This window comes from Cupressus sempervirens, chromosome 11 (genome assembly GCF_028749045.1).
Source record: "Cupressus sempervirens isolate cs-2001-9-10 chromosome 11, ASM2874904v1, whole genome shotgun sequence".
In the NCBI taxonomy this organism is placed as follows: domain Eukaryota; kingdom Viridiplantae; phylum Streptophyta; class Pinopsida; order Cupressales; family Cupressaceae; genus Cupressus; species Cupressus sempervirens.
The window spans coordinates 112,526,183-112,553,505 of record NC_143128.1 but is presented as its reverse complement, the minus strand read 5'-3'; the positions used below and the strand labels follow the sequence as shown (position 1 = coordinate 112,553,505).

Genomic DNA, 27,323 nt, shown 5'->3' with positions numbered 1-27,323 from the left:
CCATCGTAATACTGCAGTTTGTGAGTGTATAGTGAATTGGAGCTCCTAGTTCGTTCTATGCATTACCTCTAATCCTCTTTTGAACTAAACAAAATCCCTCTTCTTTTTTAAGAACTTTTCCTATAATAGTTTATATCATAGATGAGATCTTTCGCTTGACACACCACCAATTCCTAGCTCTAGGTTAAAAGCGTATATCCCTTAACCAAAACAAACTGCCTCAGTTGAAATAGTTTTAAATCTCTATTGGTCAAAGAAAAAAAAAGGATATTGAAATATATGGATGCCATGTGCAATTGCCTGCCGATGTGAGCTAATAATGTACACAAGCATACTACACCAGCAGCTCAATACCATCGTAATACTGCAGTAGCTCTTATCCATTGGAACTTTAGCAGACACCAATAGCAACATTTTCTGAATGTTGTCTTGAAAGCTTCATTTTGCACAATACAATTATCAACGTTGCCATATATCACATTGACTCTGCAATGTCATTGTCTGATTTGGTGTTGTACTATCTCAGCTCTGTACTTCTGGTTGCTTGTAATCAGGTTTGTATTTGCTGATTTTTCAGCTGTTCTGGTCATCATTTATGTTCATGTTTGAGCTGTTTTGTTATTCTTTGACAGTCTTTTGACTGTTTTCCGTTCTTTCAATTCAAAAAAAAAAAATCTGAGAATCATTTTACACTAACCTAATTTACTTCAAGAGGCCCAAAAAAATCTGCTAAAAAATCATTCGGAGAGAAAAATACTGTTCAGCAAAATGCCTCAAGGGGAATACGGTTCCAGTGAAATGCTCTAATTTGAGTAAGGTAATTCCTTTCCATATAAAATAAACCACCATAATTCTTGTACAATAGCATAGTCCGCATCGGCAGAGATAAGGATTAGATGTTATTAAAAAAGAGAAAATAGCTAATGTAAGCAGCCTTTATTTGGGATCATATAGGCAAATTATGTTAAATGTTTCTATTGAATCCTGAAATAAGCTCTGACAAAAAGTGAAAACTAGAATAGTTTGTTCTTTACAAGGATCTGTAGGGTTGTGTAACTCCCACCTCTAGAATATGCTACAATAGGGGGTAATGCATTCGTAATTCCGAAGAAAAATACAGGACGCAAGAGCTTTTGAAAAAAACCTTTCACGCAGAGAACTATTAGTACTAGTAAGGACTAAGTGCAAGAATCAAAATCTATTGTTTGGTAGCGTGGCTAGGCCACCCATCAATGTGGCAAATTATCTTCCTGTATTGTCATATTTGCTGTATGGATCCAGAAGAAATTTTCATCCAGATCGCATAGGATGTTAAAGTACATTCCAATTTTTAGCCAGAAAGAAATTCGTCCACTTGAATTTCAGTCTTCTAGTGAGACTCAGCTAGATTTCCTGCATCAATATTACACAATAAAATAATATTACAACACACTGTACAGTGAGAAAAAACTATGCAATAAGCAAAAGACGTTGCAAGAAGAAAAGGACCACCTGTGATAGTTGCTAATAAGAACTGATTATTTTTCTATTTACTAAGAAATCATTAACACTAACTAGAAAAAAAATGGCATTTCTATTGATGCAAACATACTAACAAATACGGAAACAATGAAACTGTGGTGCAAAGTTACAAATTGTTAATCATTGCAGTGGTTAATGACATCCGAGACAATCTCTAGATAGCATGAATATAACTCTTATACCATTACTGTTAATAATATATTGCAGAACCACATGAACATTTAGACAATTCAACTATCATCCCTTCAGTTGAATCCCTACTTCAAGACTTTTCCCAGGAAAGATATCTTAAGCTAGATAATTCTACAGTAATCCCCTCATTTGTGTCATTACTTGTGAAGGTCTTTTCATAGGACAGGTATCTAAAGCTGGAATAGCCCTTTAAGCTGCAGATAAAATTGATCTCTAATTAATTTTGAGATCTAAATTTCAGTGTATTTGTATATACAAACCACAAATGCAGATAAACTCACTTTTAGCACACCTCACCAGATAACCCTTTCAATAGCTAATTTTACTCTTAAATAATCAACCCAAACACAATGTATGACACTAGGAATCAAATTTTCCAATCCCTTCATTATTCTATTAAGCTGACAAATAAGCTGTAAATGAGGAAATCAGCGAGATTTAGACAGGAGAAGATGGGGGGAAATATAATGTACAATGGAACTAATATCATCACTTTTATAAAATTGTTGCTTTGCTTACAAGCATTAAGCCTTTTATGTCAACAAATCCACCAGTTGCAATAACTAAAGAAAACTTCCAGTCCTACAAGAGAATACCCAAACTACCACAGAAAATTCACAAGCCTGCACACTAAAGAGAACTCAAAAGCCAAACTGTCAGCCACAGCAATCATCTGTAAATGGATTAGTCCAGCATTATGTCTACTTAATATATAGATTGATTATAAAATTTAGAACTGTCGGGCAAAGGTTGCCTGATTTTGTGGGTTTTGGATACTCAGGTTCAAAAGTGCATGTGTAAAAATTATTTAAATAGATCATATATGCAAATTCTAAAATGTTACATATTTCCTGATGTAGATGCCCAATCTGAGGAATTCTCTCCTTATGTTGCACAGGGAGTGCCTTCTAATTAAGGCCCTTCACAGACTTTGACAAAGTTTGCCAGGGGTCCTTATGATCCAAAGTCCCCTCTAAAACAATTTTCTATTACAACTACACGACGTACAGCTACATGTGGTGGCACGCAGAAATGGAAGTCTAATATGTATGGCATGGTAAGTTTTGGCAGCATCACAAGAATTAATGCACACTTTTTTTGAGTTCGCATGAAGTCAGTTCACAGTTAAAATTTGTTATAATCCTGTGAACTAGTAAGATGGTTAGTTGTTATAATTTAGTATGAAGATAACATGCTAGTTAATTGTTGTGATAATATTTTAAAAGCTATTTCAGATAGTTGATTACTTATCATGAATTTATGAAATTGAAAAGGCGGTTAGCTGTTATGATCATTTATGATTAATAACTTGTTATAGTAATATGATTTAACTGTGGAAAAATTCCTTGTAGGGAGCACGTCAAAGGGGTGGAAGTATTGTCAAAAAAGAATTGGGCACAGAGGCATCACCATCACTCGGCAAATAAGTACGAATCTTGAATCACCATGGTTGAGGACATAGCGACTGCATAACAAGATACAATCATTGGATATGCATGAGCTATTAGATGAACATTAAAAACATTAATCATTTTTAATTGAAGTACATACCTCTAGTGACTTATGGTTGATATTTTTAACATAGATATAAAAATAAGGTGACACCATAGTATTATTTTATACATGAGTATCTCTATTTAAAATACGTACATTTAAATGCGTGCACACCAAGAGTGAATAAGAAGATAAAATAATCTCAAGTAAATATATATGTTTATAAATTATCCTTTGATTAATAACCTTCGAGTTCTCTTCCATATTTATTTATTTCCTTATAAGAGACGGAAATGTACACTTGGCATATGTTATCGGTGATTCAGGAAAACAATTCTTTCTCTTTACTTTAACTGCTCAAGAGTTACGGCTTCTTGAAAGCCTTTGTTATTTTCAAATGCCTCCTTTATTTATGCAAGTCGGGAGAATCAAAACATCACTATTCTGCACATTTTTACCTCCGCTCTCCTGCGTTTTCCTCATTCTATTTTGCTGCATATAAACAAGGACAAGTCATAATCACTTTCCCCCTGAACTTTGCGATTTGGTTGCTCACGTCTGAAAGAACCGACTAACCTAATCAAGCCAAGCCTATGTTTACCAGACAAGTTATGTGATCAGCTTTTTCCAGCCATGAATTGCTATATATTTTATTTACATGCGCATTTACAGCAGTAAGAAATGTGTGCATGAAAATCCGTACATTATTATTGTTTTGCAATATCGAATAGATATTCAATGACTCTATTCTTTCCATGCTAACTCAATATCAAATGTTCATGATATGTTCATAAGTCTTTGTCATGACATATATAATAATATTCTTTACACCAAGGTTCAGCACAAGAGTTGGATTACTCTAGGATTTGAACACCTACGACTCACTTAGCGGTATGGCCAAGAAAGAGGGTAAAGAGATGAGAGAAAATCTACAAGAACATGAAACCAGAATCAAAAGTGATTCAATGAATTTATTACTTTCAAAAGAATCATGAAAAAGCCCATGCATGTCAACTTAATTTATCCTGTTGTCAAAATCGAATGGTGGAATTAAGTACCAAGACGCTCAGTGACTGACAAGGTGTTTCATATTTATTCTGGGTAGGGGAGGGCCTTTCTAGTAAGAGAAAGTGTGAGGTTAATTTTAGGGTTCGTCTTTGGGTGGTTAAGCCCCTGACAACATTTCCCCTCTCCACAAGATGTCAGGACGTGCATCACGCAAAGATAAGTAAGCATTCAAAAATTTATTGGTAACAGGTATTTTACTTTTATGATGTTTGTTCAAGTAGAAGATAAGATGGATTGAGTTATACCATTGTTTTTCAATTATTCCTTTAAATGAAAGCAACTCTTATCGTCAATGTTATTGGCAACTAGTTAGATTGGTTGATCTTCCAACTAGACATGGAATATATCTATATGCAGGAGATAGGTTTATCTGATGGACTGATACTGCAGTCTTCTATTTCTTTGAAAAATGGATATGAGCGTATTTTTCCGAATTGATAGTGGTATGTGATGCCCTAAATGATCCAATGGTAATAAACGCCCTAATTGATACAGTGGTATGTGATGCCCTATATAATCCCATGTTAATTGATGCCCTATATAATCCCATGTTAATTGATGCCCTAATTGATACAGTGGTATGTGATGCCCCTAAATGATCCAATGGTAATTGATGCCCTAATTGATACAGTGATATTTGATGCCCTAGATGATATATTGGTCTTTGTCACTACAATAAAGTAGTTAAGCTATTTGTTCCTTCAGAGGTATTTTATGGACTAACCTGGGTTTTGCAAAAGCATCCCTAGATGGATTTCGGTTTTGAATTCTACGGTATGAAGATTTTAAATTCGTTGATAAATTCATTAATGGTAACTTCAATTGTTAGTTATGAGATTTCCATTTAAGTAATTGTAATCATTAATCTCATTCACATGAACATAACTGATATAATTGTCTTCCTATGAATATGAAGTAATAATCGTATTTCTTTGATATATGAGTTGTTAATTAAGTGATTGTAACCGTTAATCTCATTCACATGAACATAACTGATATAATTGTCTTCCTATGAATATGAAGTAATAACCGTATTTCTTTGATATATTAGTTGTTAGTTAAGACCCGAAAAAAGTGGTTGTTACAGAAAGCATGTTGGATGGGGCATTGGTCATCATCCCCTCATCAACATTATGGTCACATGCACCGAGGTCCCATACCTTTTGAGGACGGTTGATTTTTCAAGACATCATAAAGAGGATGAATTTCGGTTTCAAGTGCTTAGGGATGCCATTGAGAAGGTAGGACCACAAAATGTGCTCCAAGTTGTGACAGATGTAGCACATGTGTGCAAAGCTACAAGGAGGCTTGTTGAGGCAGCCTATAGGCTTATTTGGTGGACTCCATGTTGTGTGCATGTCATAAACAATGCACCCAAAGACATGGGAAAAATTGATTGGATTAGACAAGCTGTTAATGATAGGAGAGAGGTGTAGGTGTTCACTTGCAATCACCATACATCACATGCACTTTTCAAGGGCTTTGCGAAGAAGCAGTTCCTGAAACCAATTGAGACCAAATATGCCTCATATTATATTCTCTTGGAGAGAATGATTGAGTTGCAAGAGCCATTGCAAATCATGGTTATGACACACAAATAGAATCGATGGCTTGAGTCTAGAATGGAGTAGGGGGAAGAGGGTGAGGGAGAAAATGAAGAGTGATCAGTGCTGGAGTGATACAAAATACAATCTCCATCATTACTCCACTGTTGGAGTGATGCAAAATGCAATCTCCATCATTACTCCAGTGTTTCAGATGACTAGATATGGAGATGCAGATTCACCTATCCTTGGAGAGGTTTATGAGTGCATTGATTCCATGCTTGGACAGGTGAGAGTTGTTGAGCATGAGAGACACCCCACTATAGCATTCTATATAGAGCACATTCAGCCTATCATTCACTGCAGGTGGGAGAAGCTGAACACTCCTTTGCACATGGCTGCCTATGCATTGAACCCTTAGTGGCACATGCCTAGGCCTGCTAGAGTCACAACACTTCAGGATGATGAGGTGAAGAATGGGTTCTTTCAGTTGCATTGCTAGGATGTATGATACTGAGACTGCTATTTAAATCTGCACTAAGTGGACGAAATTTGCCTATCTTACTAGTAATCATTAATTCTTGATTCATTGTTCTAAGCTCTTTATAATTATAAGTTCGTTTAATTATTACTCAATTATAACTTATTTTAATATTATGTTGTAAACTTGTAACTTGTAAAATACTCGGATATTGCAAAGGTGGATCTCAAAACTATGGCACAAAAGAATCCCATTTTGGGGTGCAAATGTCATGGATCACAGAAGTCAAAGATCTCCTCACTAGCCATCCAATTACTTTCTCAAGTTTGTAGTTCCACCAAACTATAATTCATGATTTATGATTCACTAATTTATATCATTATCATTTGTCACAAATTGTATGAAAGGTTGTTTGTAAGTTGTAACTTTCAACTTTGTCATCTCAAGTTTCAAGCTCCTTAGTTGCAAAGAGGAACTAATCAACCTATAGCTTCATCCACTTTGTTAAGAGGAACATACTTTACCTCTTAAGAGAGCAGAGAAGTTTGTTGTTGTACATGGTTACTTGCAGCTCAAAGATCGCAAGACATGCAAGTACAAGGAAAGCCTAGCAGCACGATGGGATGTAGAGCTCTAGAGGATTTGGCTCAAATTGATGAGGATGACGATGCAGCATAAGCCAACATAAGGCTAGTTGGTGTTCCTTTGGAGGATCAGGATCTTACCCATGAGGAGACTAGTAGTTCTAGTGATGAGGACTTCAATATAGGGGATGATTAGAGAGCTCCCACCCTTACATTCTCATTATTGACATTTTGTTGATTGTACTAACTTTGATGGGGGCATGATACATTATTTCATTTCACTGTTTCATGCTACTCAACTCATTGTCATCATGAGCATCTTTATAATATATCATATTTGAACAATGAACTTTTAATCTTTCATCTTTGTCATTTGATAAATTGATAGTCAATGGTTGACTTACATGGTACTATGTATGGTTTATATTTTCCATTTATCATTATTATGTTTAAAAGTTTTACTATGAGTATGTTACTAAGTTCAATGGTCATTGGTAATTGTTATATGAGGTTTCAAGTTTCAAGTTTGAACATATGGTTCATGAATCGCATTTCAATTTTCTATTTTCAACTATATTTGGTATTCTATATTGAAGTATCATTTCATAATTAGCATTTCCAGTCATATGTATACTCTGCAACCTACCACCTCCCCCCTCCGCACCCCTACATCCCCAAATTGACCTTTTTTCCCGCACCCAATCTCGTCGCAACGTCCCCCGCACCACCACAACCCAACATCGGCACTGCATATTTCTCAAGAAAATTATAATTTACATAATTAAATCATCTAGAAATAAATTGGTCAAACATGATGTCTAATTAAAATATAGATTGATTAGAAAAAATTAGAATTGTCAGGCTTAGGTTGCCAAGTTTTTTAGGTTTTGAGCATGCAAATTCAGATTTGCATCTGTGTAACAAATATTATTAATAGATAATATACCAATATTCTAAAAGGTTACATATTTCTTAGTGATAATTATCATTAAAAGAATGAAAAACATATATGATCAAACAACAAATGAAATCCATAATAATTGAGGTGAACTTACGTATATGATGTATAATTGCATCACAACTTTCATCCTATGCACTAACATTTAAATTGTCTTTTGCTGAATGTAGTGTTGGGAGCACTTCAATGGTGGGAGGTTCAACTCGGGTTTTGGTAAATAGGATGAAAAAGATGAGCATAAATGTATCAGAAGTGGTCATGCACCCAATGCAGCTCGGTTCAGCTAGGGGCAAGCCCCTGTGTGGCTTTGCTTCTTGTGCTTCATTAAAAATACACAATCATATTACAATAGATGAGATGGAAAGCCAACATTATTTTGATTTTTGAGATGGTGGTGCATTTTTCATCCCTAAATAATTATTTAATCTGCAAAGGTTTAGCACATCCTTTGACAATTTTTTTGTCAAAAAGATTGGTCTCTAGAAAATGTAAATAATACTGTGACAAGTCTTTTCGAGACAGAAAATCATATAACTGTTACAGAAAAAAAATGATCCTATTGACCTACTTTTAAAGATAATGTTTGTCATTTTGCAAATTCAAAACTATCATAGTGATCAAAATGGAACTGTATTAATTTTGATTTATAATTAACAAAAGGAAAGCCCCCTTGCACACTCAAGAAGTGATCAATACAGGAGGGATCCAACTCGCAAGATTATAAACTAATAGATCTAACTCACTGTTATCCTTATCCAGTCTCAGGTTTAATTCCAACTCAAGTCAGCGCCTAGAGACTAACAAACCCTCTTTAGAAATGTTTTTTGTTTGAATACAAAAAGTTTAATTAATTTTACATAAGATTTTCAACATTAAAAAAAATGCACAATGGTCTCACTACCTGGTGTGCATGAGTTTAGTAAAATATGGGATAAATTATAATAAAAAATAAGTGTAAAAAACAGCAAAATCACTAAGAAATATGTTTTCTTCTATTTGCAAATCCCTACTCTGAAAGCTTATGTCATGCAGTGTATTCCATCATTTGTGTAGAAATTTTTTTACCAATGCTGAATATAAACACCATGTATGCAGATAAGAAAACAACTTCAAACCAAAGCATACCTGCTACCAAACTTTCTGTTTCAAGCCACCTAAATCCCTATTTAATAACCAGAACGTCCCCCATAACTGCCGGACCTGTCACAAGGAATGGTATGATTACATTCCATGCCCATGATAAGTGGCATCAAATGGCATCAAAATATACATCAAATGTCCATTAAAGTTATTTGTTGTTATAGACAAATCAGTTGTAAGAACAAACAAACTTATTTGTCATAATAGACAGATCAGTTGGAAGAACAAACGCATTTGTTGTCATAGTAAACCACAATGGATTTAGTTTGGCAAGTCAACATCCACCAGATTCATGACTCAATCACAATTCTCATTGAACAATGCTACTTTCCCAGGTTTAAAAGACAGGGCAAAAAAATAGATAACTATGAGAATTATGGCACAAGTGATATCAATGAAACTCTAGACTGTGACTTAAATTTAACATGGATTTAACAGCTCCACACCAAGGCAACTTCTCAGATACTTTATATAGCTGGCTGGATATACAAGTTTAATGTTGGCTATGGAGGATTAAAGGTTACTGCTATGTTTCACAATTTACATAAATTCTACTATTAACTTCATCTTTTGAACATAGTTGCAGTCAGACTGATCATACAGTTTACCAATAAAACATTATCCATGCATATTCTGACCTAGTAGCAGAGCCCTCCCTATATAATCATAATTTTTCTTTAGCAAATGATGATTGCACCTCATTTCTCACATATCAAACTCCAACCACATTGCCAAACAGTGTCTGGAAAATAACATAGCTCTGCCAGCAATTGTCACCAAGAGGCTATTTGCAGTGACTCATCTTTCCATCAAGAGGAAAGTGGGGTTTCTGAGTGCAATCAAAAACTCAAGAGGAAGAACTAATTTATTTGTTAGTTCTAATCTTTTGGAAGACAATCTCTCAATAAAGCACGATGACCGATTATATGGCTGGTCAACTAGCCATTCTCATGCCATGCAGATTCAAATGCATATTCATGCTTCTACAAAGAGCAATATGTAGATGAATTACCTGCCATAATCCCTGGTATATCTATCAAACTGGTTGTTGTTAGTCTGATAATTAGGGCGATCTCCATAATTATCAAACCTGTCACCAGAAAATTTGCAGTCAGAGTGACTATTAAAACAACACATTGTAACTAGTGAAGGCTTTAACACACTTGGAAATATCATTACTATATTCAGACAAAATTCAAGATAAATATATGAATATTTAGATAAAGTGCAATAGTTAAAAATTAATATCCCATTCACATGAGCTATGAGCTTTATATATCGTAAAAGCCACATTAAGATACTTGGAGGATTCCCCACGTTAGATTTATGACCATTATTCCTCCACTACAGTAAGAATATTAATCCCCTTCAATACTGAAGAGCCACATATTACATATCAAGACACTACCTTTAAAAAAGATGTTAGGTATAATTGAATGTCTCTGACTAGTAGCACAGTCCAAAACATTAGGCAATTCTGAACACTGATAAACCATATTTATATGATGATCCTATTTAACAGAGAGAAATTAGTATAGAAATTTACTTAAAAAGTAAAAAGCAAAGCATGTTCTGCTGAATAGGCAAAACTCAGTCAATATTCTAAAATCTTCATTAAACTTCAACAAAAAATTGGACATTATAGAAAAACACAGTTTTCTCAACTAAAAATACTTTGGAAGTTATATAGCAGAGTGATTAGCAATAATGGCTATCCCAGTTTAGCAGACTCCAATAGCCAGGTAGCATTTAAAGGATCCTTGTAGGTCTACCTTGAGAGTTGACTGACTGATCACACCGTGAATCATAATTATAGGCTCCAATCATGCGCAAGATAAACAGTAGTAACACGAATTTCCAAGACACAACAATAAAGATAAAGATGTGTTCCATTGCTTAAGCAGGCATCAGAAAAGTTTTGACCCACCAAAAAGAAATCAACATGACTTTTACCTAGTGGCCCTCAAACGGTACTTATTTTGCCAAGTCAACATCCACCAGATTCATGATTCAACCATGTTCTCATTGAACAATGCTAATTTCCCTGGTTTGAAAGAAGGGTCGAAAAATAGATAAGAAAACTATGACTGGGAGTTGTGGCACAAGTGACATTAATGGAACTCTATACCATGACTTAATTTAACATCAATTTAGCAGCTGCACGACAAGGCAACTTCTCAGATACATTCCATAGCTGGCTGGATGTACAAGTTTGATGTCAATTATGAACAGCTTAAGGTTACTGCAAGCACCAGTGTTTCACAGTTTGCATTATCATACAACTAACTCCATGATGTGGACAAAGCTTAAATCACAATGGTCATAGAGTTCCCCAATAAAACATTATCCATGCAGGGCCCCTCCCTACATAATCATAATCTTTCTTTAGCCAAAAATGCTTGCATCTCATTTCTCAGATATCAAACAACTCCAACCACACTTACTACACAGTGTCTGGAAAAAAATCATAACTCTGCCAGCAATTGTCATCAAGCAGCTATTTGTAGTCATCTTTCTAACAAAGGAAAGTGGGTTCTTTGAGTGGAATCAAAACCCCAAAGAGGAAGAGCTAATTTATTTGATGGTGGTAATCTTTTGGACAACAATCTCTCAATAGAGCACACTCACCAATAATATGGCTAGTCAAATAACCAGCCTAGTATCATGAAGATTCAAATGCATACTAATGCTTCTATAAAGAGCAATACGTAAATGAATTGCCTGTCGTAATCTCTGGTATATCTATCAAACTGGTTGTTGCTAGACTGATAATTAGGACAGTCACCATAATTATCAAACCTGTCACCAGGAAATTTGGTCAGAGTGACCATTAAAACAATGCATTGCAACTTGTGAAGTATTCAACACACTTGGTAATCACAACAACAAGAGCAAATAGATACAACATTCAAGAAAGATATTTGAATGTTTAGATAAAGCGCAATAGTTAAAAATGATATCCCATCCACATAAACTATGAGCTTTATGTATCTTAAACGCCATGTTAAAACTACTTGCAGTATTTCCCACGTTGGATATGTAACCATCACTATTCCTCCACTCCAGTAAGAGAATCTTAATGCCCTTCAATAGTTAAGTGTCATATACTACATCTCATGACACTCCTTAAAAAATGATCTTAGTTAAAATTTAAATGACTTTGACTAGTAGCACATTCCAAAACATTAAGGCAATTCTGAATCCTGATAAACCATATTTATATATGATAATCCTATATAACAGAAAGCAATTAGTATAGAAATATGTTTCAAAAGTAACAAAGCAAAAGATGTTCTGCAGAATAGGCAAAACTTAGTAACATTCTAACATCGTTTACATCGTTAGTCGTGATTATAGGCTCCTATCATGCACAAAATCAAAAGTGATAACACAAATTTCCATGACACGACATATGAAGATGAAGATGTGTTCTACTGCTTAAGCAGGCAACAGAAAAGTTACAATTCACCAAAAAGAAATCCACATGACTTCCATACCTAGTGGCACCCAAACAGAAGATAACATGCATACAAGTTTTAGCAAAAGTACCTTCCACCTCCAGAATTCCCATAACTACCATACCCGCCTCCAGAACCGCCTCTAGAACTGCCATAACCGCCCCCACTACCACCATAGCCACCTCCTGAACTTCCATATCCACCTCCTGAACTTCCATATCCACCTCTAGAACTGCCAAATCCACCACCAGACCCACTGTATCGACTCCCCCCTGAACTACTAAATCGACTCATTCCAAAACCACCACCACGTCCCATAGCACTATCATCTATCTCTTCTTTGATTTTGGGAAGCTGCATGTAAATAAGGGGTACTATGAATAATTTGGACTTCATGAGTTGCCATTAAAAAATAATATAGATTGGTAATTAAAAACAAAATCCACAACTAGTCCAAATATTCTTTGTTCCTCTAAATAAAAACAGCTATTTTCTTCAGCCACAATTAAAGTTACCATAAAAAAATATATAGATTGGTAATTAAAAACAAAATCCACAACTAGTCCAAATACTCTATGTTCCTGTAAATAAAAACAGCTATTTTCTTCAGCCACAATTAAATTTTAAATATCCAACAAACATGATCTTTTAATCTACAAAATTTGTGTATCTAAAGCAGTTTCTACACCACAATTAATGCCTTCCATTTGCCCAATTTGATAGTATAAAGAACCATTTAACAAGACAAACAATTCAATAAGAATTCTATTATTTACACCAATCCCATGTTATAATCTTTACAAAATATTATATATCCTTTATTAAAGAAATACAAGATCAGTTATAATTTACTGCAAAGGAAACAAAACCTCACGATTTATATTTTTTAGACATTATGCAATAGAAGGTGGTAGGAATTAATTATTAAACATTTAATAACTGACACTACTACTTATTTACACATTGCTATAGGCAATTATATAAGTACAGGCTCAGCAAAATTTTGATGCACATTAGTCATGCTGAATTTCACAATTGCTTGGAAATTGACACTAGATTCTCAAAATATAAAGTAGAGGCCAAGTTAAACCAGCTACAAGAGATAGTACACAATCAATTTCCATAAACTATTCCTGAATAGGTTTTGATAGCAACATCGTAAATAAATTTCCTGTTTTTAAGTACACACCATCTACTGGCTACAGAGTTAATTAAGTTTCCATTATTTGAACCACATTCTGCATTAGACCAATCATTAACCTCTTTAAATATTCAAAATTAAAATACATAAACAAGCAGTGCAGGAAACCAAAGGGTGGTACTCACACAAAAATATTAAGGTATTGCAACTATAATGATAAAAGAACAGGGCGAGAATAAATGAACCACAAAATTATTCACTTGCACTAACAAAAACAACAAAATACTAGTCTAAAAAATTTATAGCATTGACAGAACCTCAGAAAAATGATTAGTTATAATTAGAAAGAAAATGTGATCATGTGCATTCCATATAAGAGCAGCAGTAAAACAGACAAAAGGAACCAAAATATTGTTTATTTAGTTAACTAATAACCTTGAAATGGATTGCCTGTAGTCTAGTGTAAATGAGGATTGCAGTGCACCCTTCTTAACAGTAATTCCAAACTGAGAAAAGTAAGATTCATATTTCTTCTCAACAAACTACATAATTAAGGTGTACAACCTACGTATTTTTTGCTCAGATCCTCTTCATGCTTTTTAAAAAGTATTTCAGTGATAAACTAATCACCTGGTAACAATTTTACTAGAGATTTCAATTTGTTATGTTACCAGATTTGCACCCTGCAGCCTCGAACCTAGTTCAGGTCCACACCGGGTTCAGGTGCATCTGCTGGTACATGATGGGTGAACGCCCAGAACTGTGGCTGTACCACGGTGCTGAAGGGCAAAAAATCTTATATAAAAGATAGAACTTAATTATTATACAACTCTTTAATTTTATTTTTAGCTGATAGGCTGTTGTTGATTGAAAAATAAAACCACTGGAATCTGTCATTGTCAGATGCCTGATTTTTCATTCAAATTAATTTCCAATCTCAGATCATGATAAAGCAGCTTTCACATCTGCTGGTACGTGATGGGTGAACGCCCAGAACTGTGGCTGTACCACGGTGCTGAAGGGCAAAAAATCTTATATAAAAGATAGAACTTAATTATTATACAACTCTTTAATTTTATTTTTAGCTGATAGGCTGTTGTTGATTGAAAAATAAAACCACTGGAATCTGTCATTGGCAGATGCCTGAGTTTTCATTCAAATTAATTTCCAATCTCAGATCATGATAAAGCAGCTTTCAATAAAAAAGTTGTTTAGAATGGCATAATTTCAAGACACAAGATCTTTTATTCACTGTAACCAGAGAGATGTTTTGTGAAGTTAATTTTGGGTGACACATCTGCATATCCCAGCTCGTAGACTTGACGATAGCACTTCCGTTTTCATGGAAAAGACAGTTTTATATTTGGGAGGAAGAAAAGTTGTAACACACCACTGTTCATCTCTTCTTGTGCTTAGCCACAACATATTAGCCAATAGGCTATGATTTGTTGAAAATCGCCTGTTTTTGGTGATGCCAGATGCTTGAAACACAGAACCAATCAAAATTTGCTGAATATAATTTAGTCACTTTTTTTACGTTTCCTGAGCAGTACGAATTCCTGTCAGTGAATTCCTTGCGAACCATATGGGAGGAGCGCTAAACAAGGTTGCTAATATCAATCAGGTTGAATAAAAATCTGTTGTTTGCTCAACTCTTAAGAAAACTCTAATCTGTTTGGTGACATCTTCATGTTCAGCTCAACATACACCTATCGATGAAGAGGATTTGCTTTGCTTGCAGGTACCAGAGCCAAGAAGAAACAGGCTCAGTGTATGCCTTACATCTCTTCTCACTTACGGTTTAAATGGTTTTGCCATTGTTTACCTCACAACAGATTCAGTTAATTTACTTTTGACTTTTTTGTTGCTGTATGAATGATCTCAACATTATCCAAGAGGCTCGTATGGGAGATCATAAAGAGAACAAATCTCTACAATTTTAACTCATACAAGTTGTCAGGTATTTCTGTCTAAAGATCTTCTTCTTTCCTGTACTTTGTTTTTGTATGATTAGAAAGATATTCTCACCTTATGCATAGAGGAAAATGTTGTACTCCACGTTGTGGAAAAGAGCACAGAGAATTTCCCATAACAGAGAAATCTCGTTAAAGATTGCATGTCCATACAGTGGACAGTTGATGAAGAAGAACAGAACTGAGGGCTTGTAGATTCTTTCATGACATGACAAATGCAGCACAAAATCCTCTAATGACACTACTGAGGGTCCCTCATGAGCTCTACTTTTGGAGTGGATCTCTGGCCTTCGTTAAATTCAGTTGTGAGAAATATCTTTCTCACTGGGCAAGTGATTATTGAAGTAGGATAAATGTTGGGTTCTGCAGGAAGCGCAACTTTTCAAACATCATATTTGGGACGAACTTTGGCCGGATCTCCTTTGCAAAAGGTTGAATGAGGGACCACCTTTAACTTTTCAAAAGCTTCATATTAAGTCATCTTGGTATAAGTCATCTCCGTGCCCTGTTAAGGGCTTACACAACCAGCACTGTACTCACAATCCAGAAGCTCCAAAGAAGCTGGAGAGATTGAGGGGAAGACAATCCAGATTAATGAGGCAAAAGTTTTGACTTTTTGGTTGCTTGCCTCAAAAACTATCTTTTAAAGATTATTTTTCAAATTTTCAGCTTAATCTATGATTAGGAGGAGGAGACCGAGGCGAGGAATCCTCTTTGGATTTTAGTAATTTCATTTCTTTAATCAATGGACATCTTTCAGGCACTATATATATCATACAAACAATATTCATTAAAAACTAAATATCTGATTGACAGGTTTATTTATTTATATAAATGGTGAAATCTATCATTTAAAGGCTACAAAAGCTTAGGGTTTTATGAGGTTTGTATATGTAATTTTATTTAGAGTTTTAAGCTAGAAAAGAATAAATATATTTTTGAAGTAGATTCTAAGGAAAAGAAAGCAGAGACTATGCAGTTAAGAAAGCAAAAATATTTTTTACATGACATTGATTTGAAGAGCAAAATATACTAAATTAGAAAAAATAGTATTTAATTAAGGAAAATTTGATTTTTTAGGTTTTAGCTTTTTTATTTTCACAAACTTAAACTGTAAATAATAAATATATTTATTTGCAACAGATCAATTCTTCATACTAAAAGGAAATGGATTTATTTTAAAATTAAATAAATTAACTTTTTTCAAATACTTGATATTGGATTTTCCACCAATTTGATTGGAGTCTATAGGATTATATCTTGATTGATTGTTTTTAAGAGATGTTGTTTAAAAGGCTATTGTTAACATATGAGATTTTCTGTGACAATGTCAATAGAATAAATTATAAATAAAATTAACTATTATTCATTTTATAGTTAAAATGAAACAAAAATATAATTGAATGATTTTTAACATATCTTTTATAAATTATGTGTTTTAAGTGTAAGATGAGATATACTTCAAAGGGATGAGGTCAGGATAATTCTTAATAATGTTTATCTAAAACTTAAAAAAATAGAACTATATTTAATAAAAAGTTAAAAACTTAGATACATTTTTTTCTTTTTAATAATGAATTTTGGAGTTACGACAAAAAATGTAGAACTCAAATAACATAAATGTAAATCCAAAATGGATTCCTCTCCTCAGTTGAATACCATTTCGTTGAAACGTTGGCAAGTTGGACTCACCGTTGCCATCACACCTTTATAAATTATGTGTTTTAAGTGTAAGATGAGATATACTTCAAAGGGATGAGGTCGAGATCATTCTCAATAATGTTTATCTATAACTTCAAAAAAATAGAACTATATTTAATAAAAACTTATGGACAATTTTTTCTTTTTGATAATGAATTTAGGAGTTACAACAAAAATGTATAACTTAGATAACATAAATGGAAATCCAAAAAGGATTCCTCTCCTTAATTGAATACCATTTTGTTGAAACGTTGGCAAATTGGACTCACTGTTGTCATCAAACCTTCCCTAGAAGACATGCATGCATAATAGATAAGCAAAGTGTATGAGCCATTTGACAGAATGCCACACAAGAGATGTCATCTCATGGAATATGATGATTAGAATGTATGTGTGGTTTTTTATTTAAACTTTTTGCCCATTCATGTCTTAGGAGTTCTATTTCTAAGACCTAGGTTATATTGTTTACACTTTGCTTAATGAAATAATTGCTTCACATTGAGAAGCTTGATTTGGCTTCAGTTTCCAACACAAGCTTCAAAAGATGCAGAAACAAGGTTTGTGTTACTTTGTTTTGAATTTTATATATATATATATATATATATATATATATATATATATAACACTTGTATAGTCCAGTAGGAATCTTTACCATGTCCAATATTCCTAGGTCTTTATGTGACTTGTGTCTCAATGGTTTATGCTTGCTATTATTGTTGCAAATCCTTGGTCGCTCTCTACCACAAAAAAAAATTCTCATATAGGGGTCACATCTGTAATACCCTAAAATTTGATCTCCTCAACCATTTTGCTCCTAATCTCAAATATCAATCAAAAATCATTAAAAGCCCTAACTCATTCAGCATTTCTAGCCCTATTTCTCTACTCTATCTGAATATCAAGCATAAAACCATTAATGTGAAATAAACTTTAAACATTGATAAATTCCTAAATATTAGATTTAAAATTGGCTATTTAAACCACTTTGATTAATTAATTTAAGATAAAGTTCTAATACTTTTATTATTTAAATCCCCTTTTGCCAATTACACATGAAATTGGAGTCTATTAATTTAATTTAATTAAACATCTGAAAATATCCAATTATTTGAATTTAAATATTCAATAATTGAGAAAATCATTCAAAAATGAGATAATATTCAATCAATATCCTCAAATCTTCTAAAAATCTTCTGGAGTTGAAAATGGAAATAAATCAGTCAACTTGAATCAAAAAGGGAAACGAAGTAGTTAATGGATCTTATCTCCTCAAAACTCTCAAAAGCTCCCTCTTGAATAGAAACTTATTATTTGAACTCAACTGCAAACCAATCTTGACCATTCATCCAAGTCGATTTGAACCATTGATCTCTCTAGGTTTCGTATAAATTGAGATCTCTTACCTCTCATTGATAAGGTGCAAATTATGAGCATTGGCATGCTGCAAAATTTGTGCTAGACATCATTGCTATTACTTTAGTTCATTGCTATTACGCACATAAGTCATTTGGTTTACTTGGATTTTGTTATTTACTTTGATAGAATATCTTGCATACATTTAGATTAATTTCTTTATATTTGCTCTTGTAGATTCATACAGGTCAGGTTGCTTGATTATTCACAATGGATTTCCTCTATCCACTTGTGAATGATTCACACATGTAAGGACTATGTTGAAGTGTGTTGCTAACCCACATTTAGCACATAAAGCATCATCATCTAACCACATGTCATTTGTTATGGTCTTATTACTATTTTTTATAGAAAAGGGTGCCCTAGGTTCAAAATCCGTTTGTAGTGATTCTAAAAATCAATTGCACTCTCCACATGTAGCTACAATTTAGGGAAATGTCATCACTGTCACGACCATCATTTTCATATGAATGGTTTAGATAAATCACCCACCTAGTATCCTTTTTCTGTTGTTCTTTAGGTCTTGAAGACAAAACACCAACAAGAGCATCTCATAAGATTTAAGTTACTTGTCCTATTACATTGGATTAAAATTACTTGAAATTTCCCCCCCTTGACCTTATATATACCCTAGTTATATCTTCTTGTCGACATAACTATTGCACCTTTTTGAGGTGCAATTGCTAGTATATAGAAAATGTCAGTATGTTTAAGACTAGTTTCAAATTCATAAGAGTTATAATGGAGATTTTAGATTTTGAGAGATTCCAAAAATAATCCAAGACTCAACCAAATTTTAAGAATCACCATGCCTCTACCTGTGATACCTTCCACAGCTTTTCTTGGCTTTCCACAATAAATTTGATATTGGAACAAGGACCTTCCAATAATTCTAATTCATTTCCATATCCTTTACTAGCTTGGGCCGGCTCTCACATCCTTGACCATGAGACATGAAAATTAGTGCTGAACTAAGACTATCTCAGACAACTACCCCGCTAAACTAAGAAATTTGAGACTCTTAAGGAGATTGGATATTGAGTATTCTAATTAGTAATTCAATATTCCAAACTTCAATGTTCATTGAACGATTTTTAAGTATTTAGTATTTGGCATTTGCAATGATCAAGTGGAATACTATGAAATGATTTAGCTTTACAATTTTGTATATTTCTCTAATTGTTTTGCATATATAAATTAAAATCTAAACAAGGACCCACAACATAATGTTTCTTATGGAAGTAGAGCACATACCTCTTTAAACTTGCAACCTACATCTTGTTCAATACCCCTCACTGCCCTAGATTGTTGCTCAGAGTAGATAAGTATAGCAGTGCCCTTCTTACCAGCACGCCCAGTGCGCCCAGATCTATGAACAAAAATTTCTGAAGAATTTGGCAGCTCGTAGTGAATAATCTGAAAAACACACATTGATTTTTAAGTCATAAATTAAAAATTTATAAACAACATATATGACATTTATAAGTACAACAAACTATAAACAAATATTTGAAGATTTTGGTAGCCAAATATTACTCTTTTGAAAATCCACAAATCAACAATCATGTCATATAAACATGATGCATAGCCTGACTAAGAAATGCAAATATGTGCAACCATCATAAGTTTAAAACCTTAACAGAAATCCATCCCTCAAAGTTTTAAAGCAAAAAGTGCACCTAACAATTAAACAAATAATATCCAAAATTTAACTATACCAGATCAACATTAGGTACATCAAGCCCACGTGCAGCAACATCTGTAGCTATCAACACATTAAAACGCCCTTCACGAAAACCAGCAAGAGTCCTCTCTCGTTGACTCTGAGAAATATCACCATGTAATGCCTCGCATCCAAGAACATGGCTCATTGATGTTGAAAGATAGTCTGCATCTCGTTTGGTTTGAGTAAAAACAATACATTTTCCACCTTTGGCATGTTCCTAAAACATACACAACAGATCAAAACAAAACCATATTGTGTTTCGTAAAAAGTGAACTTAAAGGTGAAAAGATTGCTCTACATACACAAGGGAATGCCAACAATGAACAAAGTGATTTATACTCTAAATCTGTACAAACCGGAACATAATCAAATTCACGTCAAAAGCCCAATTTGATCTTCATTTTTAGCAATAATAAATTAAGTTCAATAATTGTCTCAGAAATGGAGTGAAATCTACACCACTACGAAAACAATCATTAATAATGTCTAGATGTTTCTCCTAAATTTTTCAATGGGTATGTCATTTTCCAAATTAAAATCAGAGTTAACTACAGCATATTGACCTAATTGAAGCTTTTTATCAGATGGGACTTCTCGAAACCATATAAAGCATATTGCATCGGGATTCCAACTTGTACATGAAATGCATATTAACCAGCCACAAGAGACTAAAAACTTTTATTCTACTATAGTAGTCATATTTACAATGTCTGCATAACTTAAACAAAAATAAATGCTAAGGGTTCAATAATGTCTACTAAACATCTTCCAATTGAGCTAGTGTTCACAACCAAACAAACAACATTATTCATATAAATTCAATTAGTTTCTCATTATAAGTCACACATAAACATTGCATCTCAACTTTTGACATACCCTAAGTGAATTTTATACGCAACAAGCAAAGTAAGAAAACTTTGATTACCCATTCATTAAAGAAAACTTGATAAAAATCGTGAACATGCACAAAAATTTCCAACGAGTGCTAATCTTGATAACAGTGACAAAATTGGCAAATCCTCAATCAAAGCAAATAATTCACAACATGTTTAGTGTACGAGAAAAGAAATCAATGATAAATACATTCAACTTCAAATAATTCTACAAACAAAATCAACTCAAATGCTTTAATGAATTAAGCACCATACAGTTATTAAGGGCCTGAGAATTGAACGTTTGCCATAAGTTGATGCCCCGATAGAATAGAGAGAAATTCCATCAGCCAACTTCTGAGGAGAGTCACCTACCTGTATTGAGACAAAGTTAGTAAAATATCTACTATATTCAAAAAATCCGAGAATACAAACTAATACAACATCTGCACATGCAGAATAGTAGAGATTCAATTCAACAGCTTATGGATACACATTTTTAGAATAAAGGATCAATGTTAACAAGGTACATGCCTGATCAGCTAAAAAAATAAAACCCCATGAAGCAATTGATTTTTTATCACAAAATACAGCTAGTTTACAACTTACAAGATCTACAAGCAGTGGATTTGTCAAATATTTCCTTGACAGATTATGTATCCAGGAAGGCAATGTGGCAGAAAACAGCATACTCTGACGCTTTTTGGGCAATCTCTGCATAATCACCTCAACATCCTGGTCAAAGCCAACAGCAAGCATCTGATCGGCCTCATCCAACACAATAAATTGAACATCCGATAAAATTAAAGAACCTCGATTCATTAGATCAATAATTCGACCAGGAGTTCCAACAATCACATCCAGACCCCTTCTGATAACATCAATTTGGCTGCGTATTGGTACACCACCATAGCAACAAAGACTATCGAGACACGGTGCAGCTTCCACAAATTCTTTTTCAACTTGCCGTGCAAGCTCACGGGTAGGAGCCAAAACTAAAGCCAAAGGATTGTAGCCACGCCTGCAGATGCGGCATCATTTTCGAAAAAAAAAATTGAATGATTAGCGACTGAGAATATAATAATTATGCTGACCTTAAATCATTTACATTTTACTCAATTAGTAAAGATAACTTGAAACAACCCAATATGAAACAAGAACAAACCCATTTTTCCGGTTGTTCTGAATGATCTTATCTAGAATGGGAATTCCAAAAGCTAAAGTCTTTCCAGTTCCTGTCCTCGCTCGGCCAATCATGTCACGACCTTGCATTGCTGGATCCAACACCGCTTTCTATATGTAACATCAGCAAGGTTAGAACTCATTGCCTAAATACAGATATTTACTGAGGAAATATAATAAACAGAAAATCCAGAAGGAAAAACAAAAAACTAAGGGAACAGAATTATCAATGTATGTCAATTGTCAATTGCATACAAACTGCACTTAACAAGTTATTAAGTCTTTGATGATGCTAAAAATAATTTTGAAATCAAAGAGTGCTTCTCAGAACACTAAAAAATTAGACTTTTATTATGCTATTGTCATGTCCACCATTTGAAACCCTAACTGTGACATCCCCAACCTTTTCACGTTAGGAAAACCCAATAACTCGCTTTTGTCAAGTCTCTGGATAGGGAGTTGCAAATGTATTCTTACGTATTAAATTTACAATAATCAACATTAGAAAGTAAGGCATAAGTGATCAAAATATCAACCCCAAATGAACAATGAAGAAGGTATCATGTGAAAAGGACCAAGACTACAACGGAATTTAATAGAAAAGGTAGTCCTTATGAGAAGGTCAATTTTCAAGACTAGCTGACTATATATGAAGACCAAACTATAAGATGGATAAAGAGGGAATAATTAATTATAAATATGATGTGGTCACAGATTGTCAATATACATCTTGACCATAAGAAGAGTTCCAAATAGTTAACATTGACTGGCCGAAATATATTATCTGTGTTGGTGAATGAAATAGAATAGTATCACACGACTTTGCCAATATCAATGTTCAATTAGAGGAAGTGACTTAGCCAATATCAATGTTCAATATTAAGAACTAAACACAATATAATCACCAGCTGTTGTTGAGAAGATAGCATTCAGGAAACAAGAATTAATCTTGTTGACCACTTCAATCATCTCTGTCTCCAAGGCTTGCGTAAGAAGGATAAAGAGACAAAATCTTTATGTCTGATAGTGATAGCTACACTCACAGCAATTAAGTATTATTCAACAGTGATTCTATCATCATCAGCGCAATTAATAGAAAAGTCAATAATTAACAGGTTATGGTAAATGATCATTAGTAATCATAAAACTTATGCTTGGATGACAGCAATTTAAATGATCAAAGACCCCTCTAAGATCGCAACCATCCCCAAAAGATTCTGAGATGTTCCTTACAAATTTCCAGATTTGTTGGATGGCTAGGGGATATCCCTATCCATACCCCCATCCCCAGGACATCTCGGAAACGAGGACGCATCAAAATGGACCAGGGACATATCCCCTGGTTTCTTTGTAAATATTCCAATTAAACTGAATGGAAAACAGTTTAGCAATTCCTTGTGCGCTAAGGCTAGATTTACTTCACTGCAGAGGCTACGATTATTTAAAGTTAATGAACACACAATTATGGCAACTATTGTTAAAAAAACAAATAGACAATTGCAGGGTTGCACAAGGACATATTCCCTGTTCCCCAAACACCCGTCCTCATCCCAAGTGTTTCCTGGAAGGCAGGACTCAAAGGGGACGTGATGAGGAGAAAGCCAATGAAACAGAAGGAAACATCCCCTGCAATTTGGAGACATCTAGCGCTCCCTGAAATGGTTAGGGGACATTTGGGGGTAGGCTACCAACCACAAATGCCAGAAAATATTTTCTGCCTTAATAAACAAAGTCTTTCAAAAATTTGTTTGCTTCTATAACTCCATATGAGAATGTAAGACAAAAGTATTCAAATTTCAAATGTATGAGAATTGAAACAGATATCCAATTCCAAATGTATGAAAATCAAATGTGCTCAATGAAGTCCACATTGAAAGTTACAGATGTTTAATTTTCTAGGACATGCCAAGTTCTGGACTACTAAGCTTTAGAAAGTTCTACTCTTGAGTTTCTGAATTTTTTTTTTAAAATCACTATTCAATTTTTTTGTATAATTGTACTTTATTTGCTCTGAAAATGTTTACCATTTGGCACTGACCATAGTTGCTATCATTGGATGATCCATTTATGACCATAGCTAAAATGATTTTGAGTCTTGGGATATTGATACCCCAATGAGGCTTAGTTTTATAGAATCTTATATTTTAATGTTTGGGACTGCAGCTATAATGCTTTATTGAATATATTACACTGCTAAGATACTGCTCTGGTGATTTATTTACACATACATATATCAGATAAAAATGTCAATAATTGATAACAACAATATCTATATGTAAATAAATCATGATAGACCGAATAAGGCTTAGATTCATAGACTACTATATTTTGATGTCTGTGACTGCTGTTATAATCCTTTATTGAAATTTATTATTCTGTTAAACTACTGCTCCAATGATTTATTTACATATTGATGTTAATATACTGTTCTGGTGATTTATTTACACATACATATATCAGATAAAAATGTCAATAATTGATAACAACAATATCTATATGTAAATAAATCATGATAGACCGAATAAGGCTTAGATTCATAGACTACTATATTTTGATGTCTGCAACTGCTGTTATAATCCTTTTATTGAAATTTATTATTCTGTTAAACTACTGCTCCAATGATTTATTTACATATTGATGTTGTTATTATTGACATATTTCTCACTCATCTATATATATGCATACATATACATACACACATATATATAGTATATAGTATATACATATACATAAATATAAATATACATATATATAGCATTTTAATATTTAATAGACTTTTATATTTTGATGTTTGAGACTGATGTTATAGTGCGTTATTGAAAGTTATTATGGTGCTAAACTACTGCTCTAATGATTTATTTAGATATTAATGTTGTTATGAAGTATTGACATATTTCATTCAGGTTTATATACATATATACAAATAAATATACATAAATATAAATGCATATGCACATGCATACAAATATTGTCCCCTACTTTTGGGCCTCTGGGAAACATCCTCCAAATGCCCTGTCATCCCCACATCCCCATCCCCAAAACACCATGGAACGTAGGAAAACTCTGGCAAGCCACTCCACATCACAAATTCACAACAGAGGCATGGTTACAAATCCCTGGAGCATGATAAATTGTACAAACCAAGGTAAAATACATCATACAACTAACTGGGTGCGGCACACTCGAATGGACAAGGAAGTGATCAAATATAGTGTCATTTTAGATGAAGATAAGTTAAAATGAATGTTAGTGCAAATAGTCCTACTTTTTCAAACTTACATCCCTAAATAATTTGAAAAGGAGCTAAAATAATAATTTAGGCTTAATTAAATACCCTGAAATAAGACACATGAAGAAGTGTAAACAGTTATATAAGGCATCAAAAATGCTGGGTTTGGCTCCTACTCTAACAGGCCAATATGCGTATCAAACAGGGTGAGATGAGGAATTTAACCGCTAAGACACCATATAAAGGTAGAATTAAACAAATTCAAAATTAAAAAAATCTAATTAAGTTTGCGAAAAGAGAAGTTCTAGTCCACTCCATACTCTGTACAGGGAATAAGTAAGTACTCAAAGCTAAAAATAGAAAATAAACTAGCCCAAACAATTTGACAAAAAATTAAGAATCCACGTTAAAAAATTGCGAAAAAAATAAGAGACAAAAATATCTTGTAAGAAAAGGCAGAATGTTATTAACGTCTTCCACCTGTGTCCCCTTCGCAAGGCATACTCATCTAGTCTGTAACTATAAAGTTAAGGTGGATCTTACCATGTAATGGAAATTCAAATGTCTTGATACAACACCATTAAATTCCTAAATCTTCAAATTCAAGTCTACTGAAAAGGAACAAAAAACATTTAATAAAATAGAAAATGATAATAACTCACCTGTATAGGAAACAATTTGGCAATACCCTTCTTCGCGAGGGAGTCAATAATCTCCGCATCGATCCCGAGCTTAGCAATCTCCAGCCCATCATCAGAGTCACCAACACCATAGTCTTCAGCAACTGCGAACTCCGCCAACGCGGGTGAGGTTGCTTTAGGACCAAAGGCTCCAACAGAAGAATAAAGCCTAGTAAAACCGTTTCCTGTATATATGACAAAATATAAACATCAAAATTATTATTTGCGTAAATCAGAAAAACTTTAATAATCTCTAAATTGGGTTTACAAGCCTTATTGTTAGAGTTCGAGCGATTTTAATAAATCAAGCATGGAGCTCACAACAAATCAAGCATGGAGTTCAAATAACCGGTGCTCTTCGTCAGGATTCACAAGCTTCATCGTCACAGTTCAAATGAACAAAAGGATGAACCAGAAGGCTTTAAAAGCTTACACTCCATCATCAGTGTTTAAAAAAATTCAAAGAAATTATCATAACCAAACCAGAAGCCCCCATTGCTGCCAATTAAACTAATCAATGCTCGTGTTTATTAAATGTCGTCAAAAAACCCTCATTTCGTACCTTTTATTCCATTGAATAAGCTTTTGACATGTACACTGCGTTGCGCTGAATATCTAACAGCCCCAGAAAAATATGCCGACAAAGGGTTTAAAGGGCTTTCATTTTTAGGAAAATAAGTCGGCAACGACAATCTTCTCCCCGCTTGTGCTACTGCACGCAGCGCCATCGCTGCGGCCTTATTTAGCTGAGATGACTGCATTTTTTTCCCTGTTTATTCTTCCCTGTTGATTGGAAGAACTGTACCTCTATATCAAACCGGGGTTCTCGAAAGGGAGAACCAGGAGACCCTCGAAACCCTTCTGTATTAGACTGGGGGTTTAACAGATGAATGTTGACATTAGCAGACTGATGAATTTGTATGGTGGGTCTTAAACCCTAAAGCCCAACTAAAAAAAATCTCGTGC

The 27,323-nt window shown here is 33.9% G+C and overlaps 1 protein-coding gene across 3 annotated transcripts; it reads right to left on the bottom strand.

Moving 5' to 3' along the window:
- Positions 1 to 807: 807 nt before the first annotated feature.
- Positions 808 to 27,323, bottom strand: LOC149528487 (DEAD-box ATP-dependent RNA helicase 53, mitochondrial-like). Of its 3 annotated transcripts, XM_089809394.1 has the most exons (11): positions 26,920 to 27,323; positions 26,340 to 26,542; positions 22,432 to 22,559; positions 21,876 to 22,287; positions 21,543 to 21,641; positions 20,387 to 20,611; positions 19,923 to 20,084; positions 12,532 to 12,794; positions 9,995 to 10,072; positions 8,968 to 9,042; positions 808 to 1,392 (listed from the first exon to the last, which is right to left on the bottom strand). In XM_089809394.1, the coding sequence occupies exons 1-10, from the start codon at positions 27,116 to 27,118 to the stop codon at positions 9,009 to 9,011; spliced, it is 1,803 nt and encodes a 600-aa protein (XP_089665520.1). In that variant the 5' UTR covers positions 27,119 to 27,323; the 3' UTR covers positions 808 to 1,392; positions 8,968 to 9,008. The 3 variants fall into 3 exon arrangements, with proteins under 3 accessions (XP_089665520.1, XP_089665521.1, XP_089665522.1); XM_089809395.1 differs by lacking the exon at positions 9,995 to 10,072; XM_089809396.1 differs by lacking the exons at positions 8,968 to 9,042; positions 9,995 to 10,072.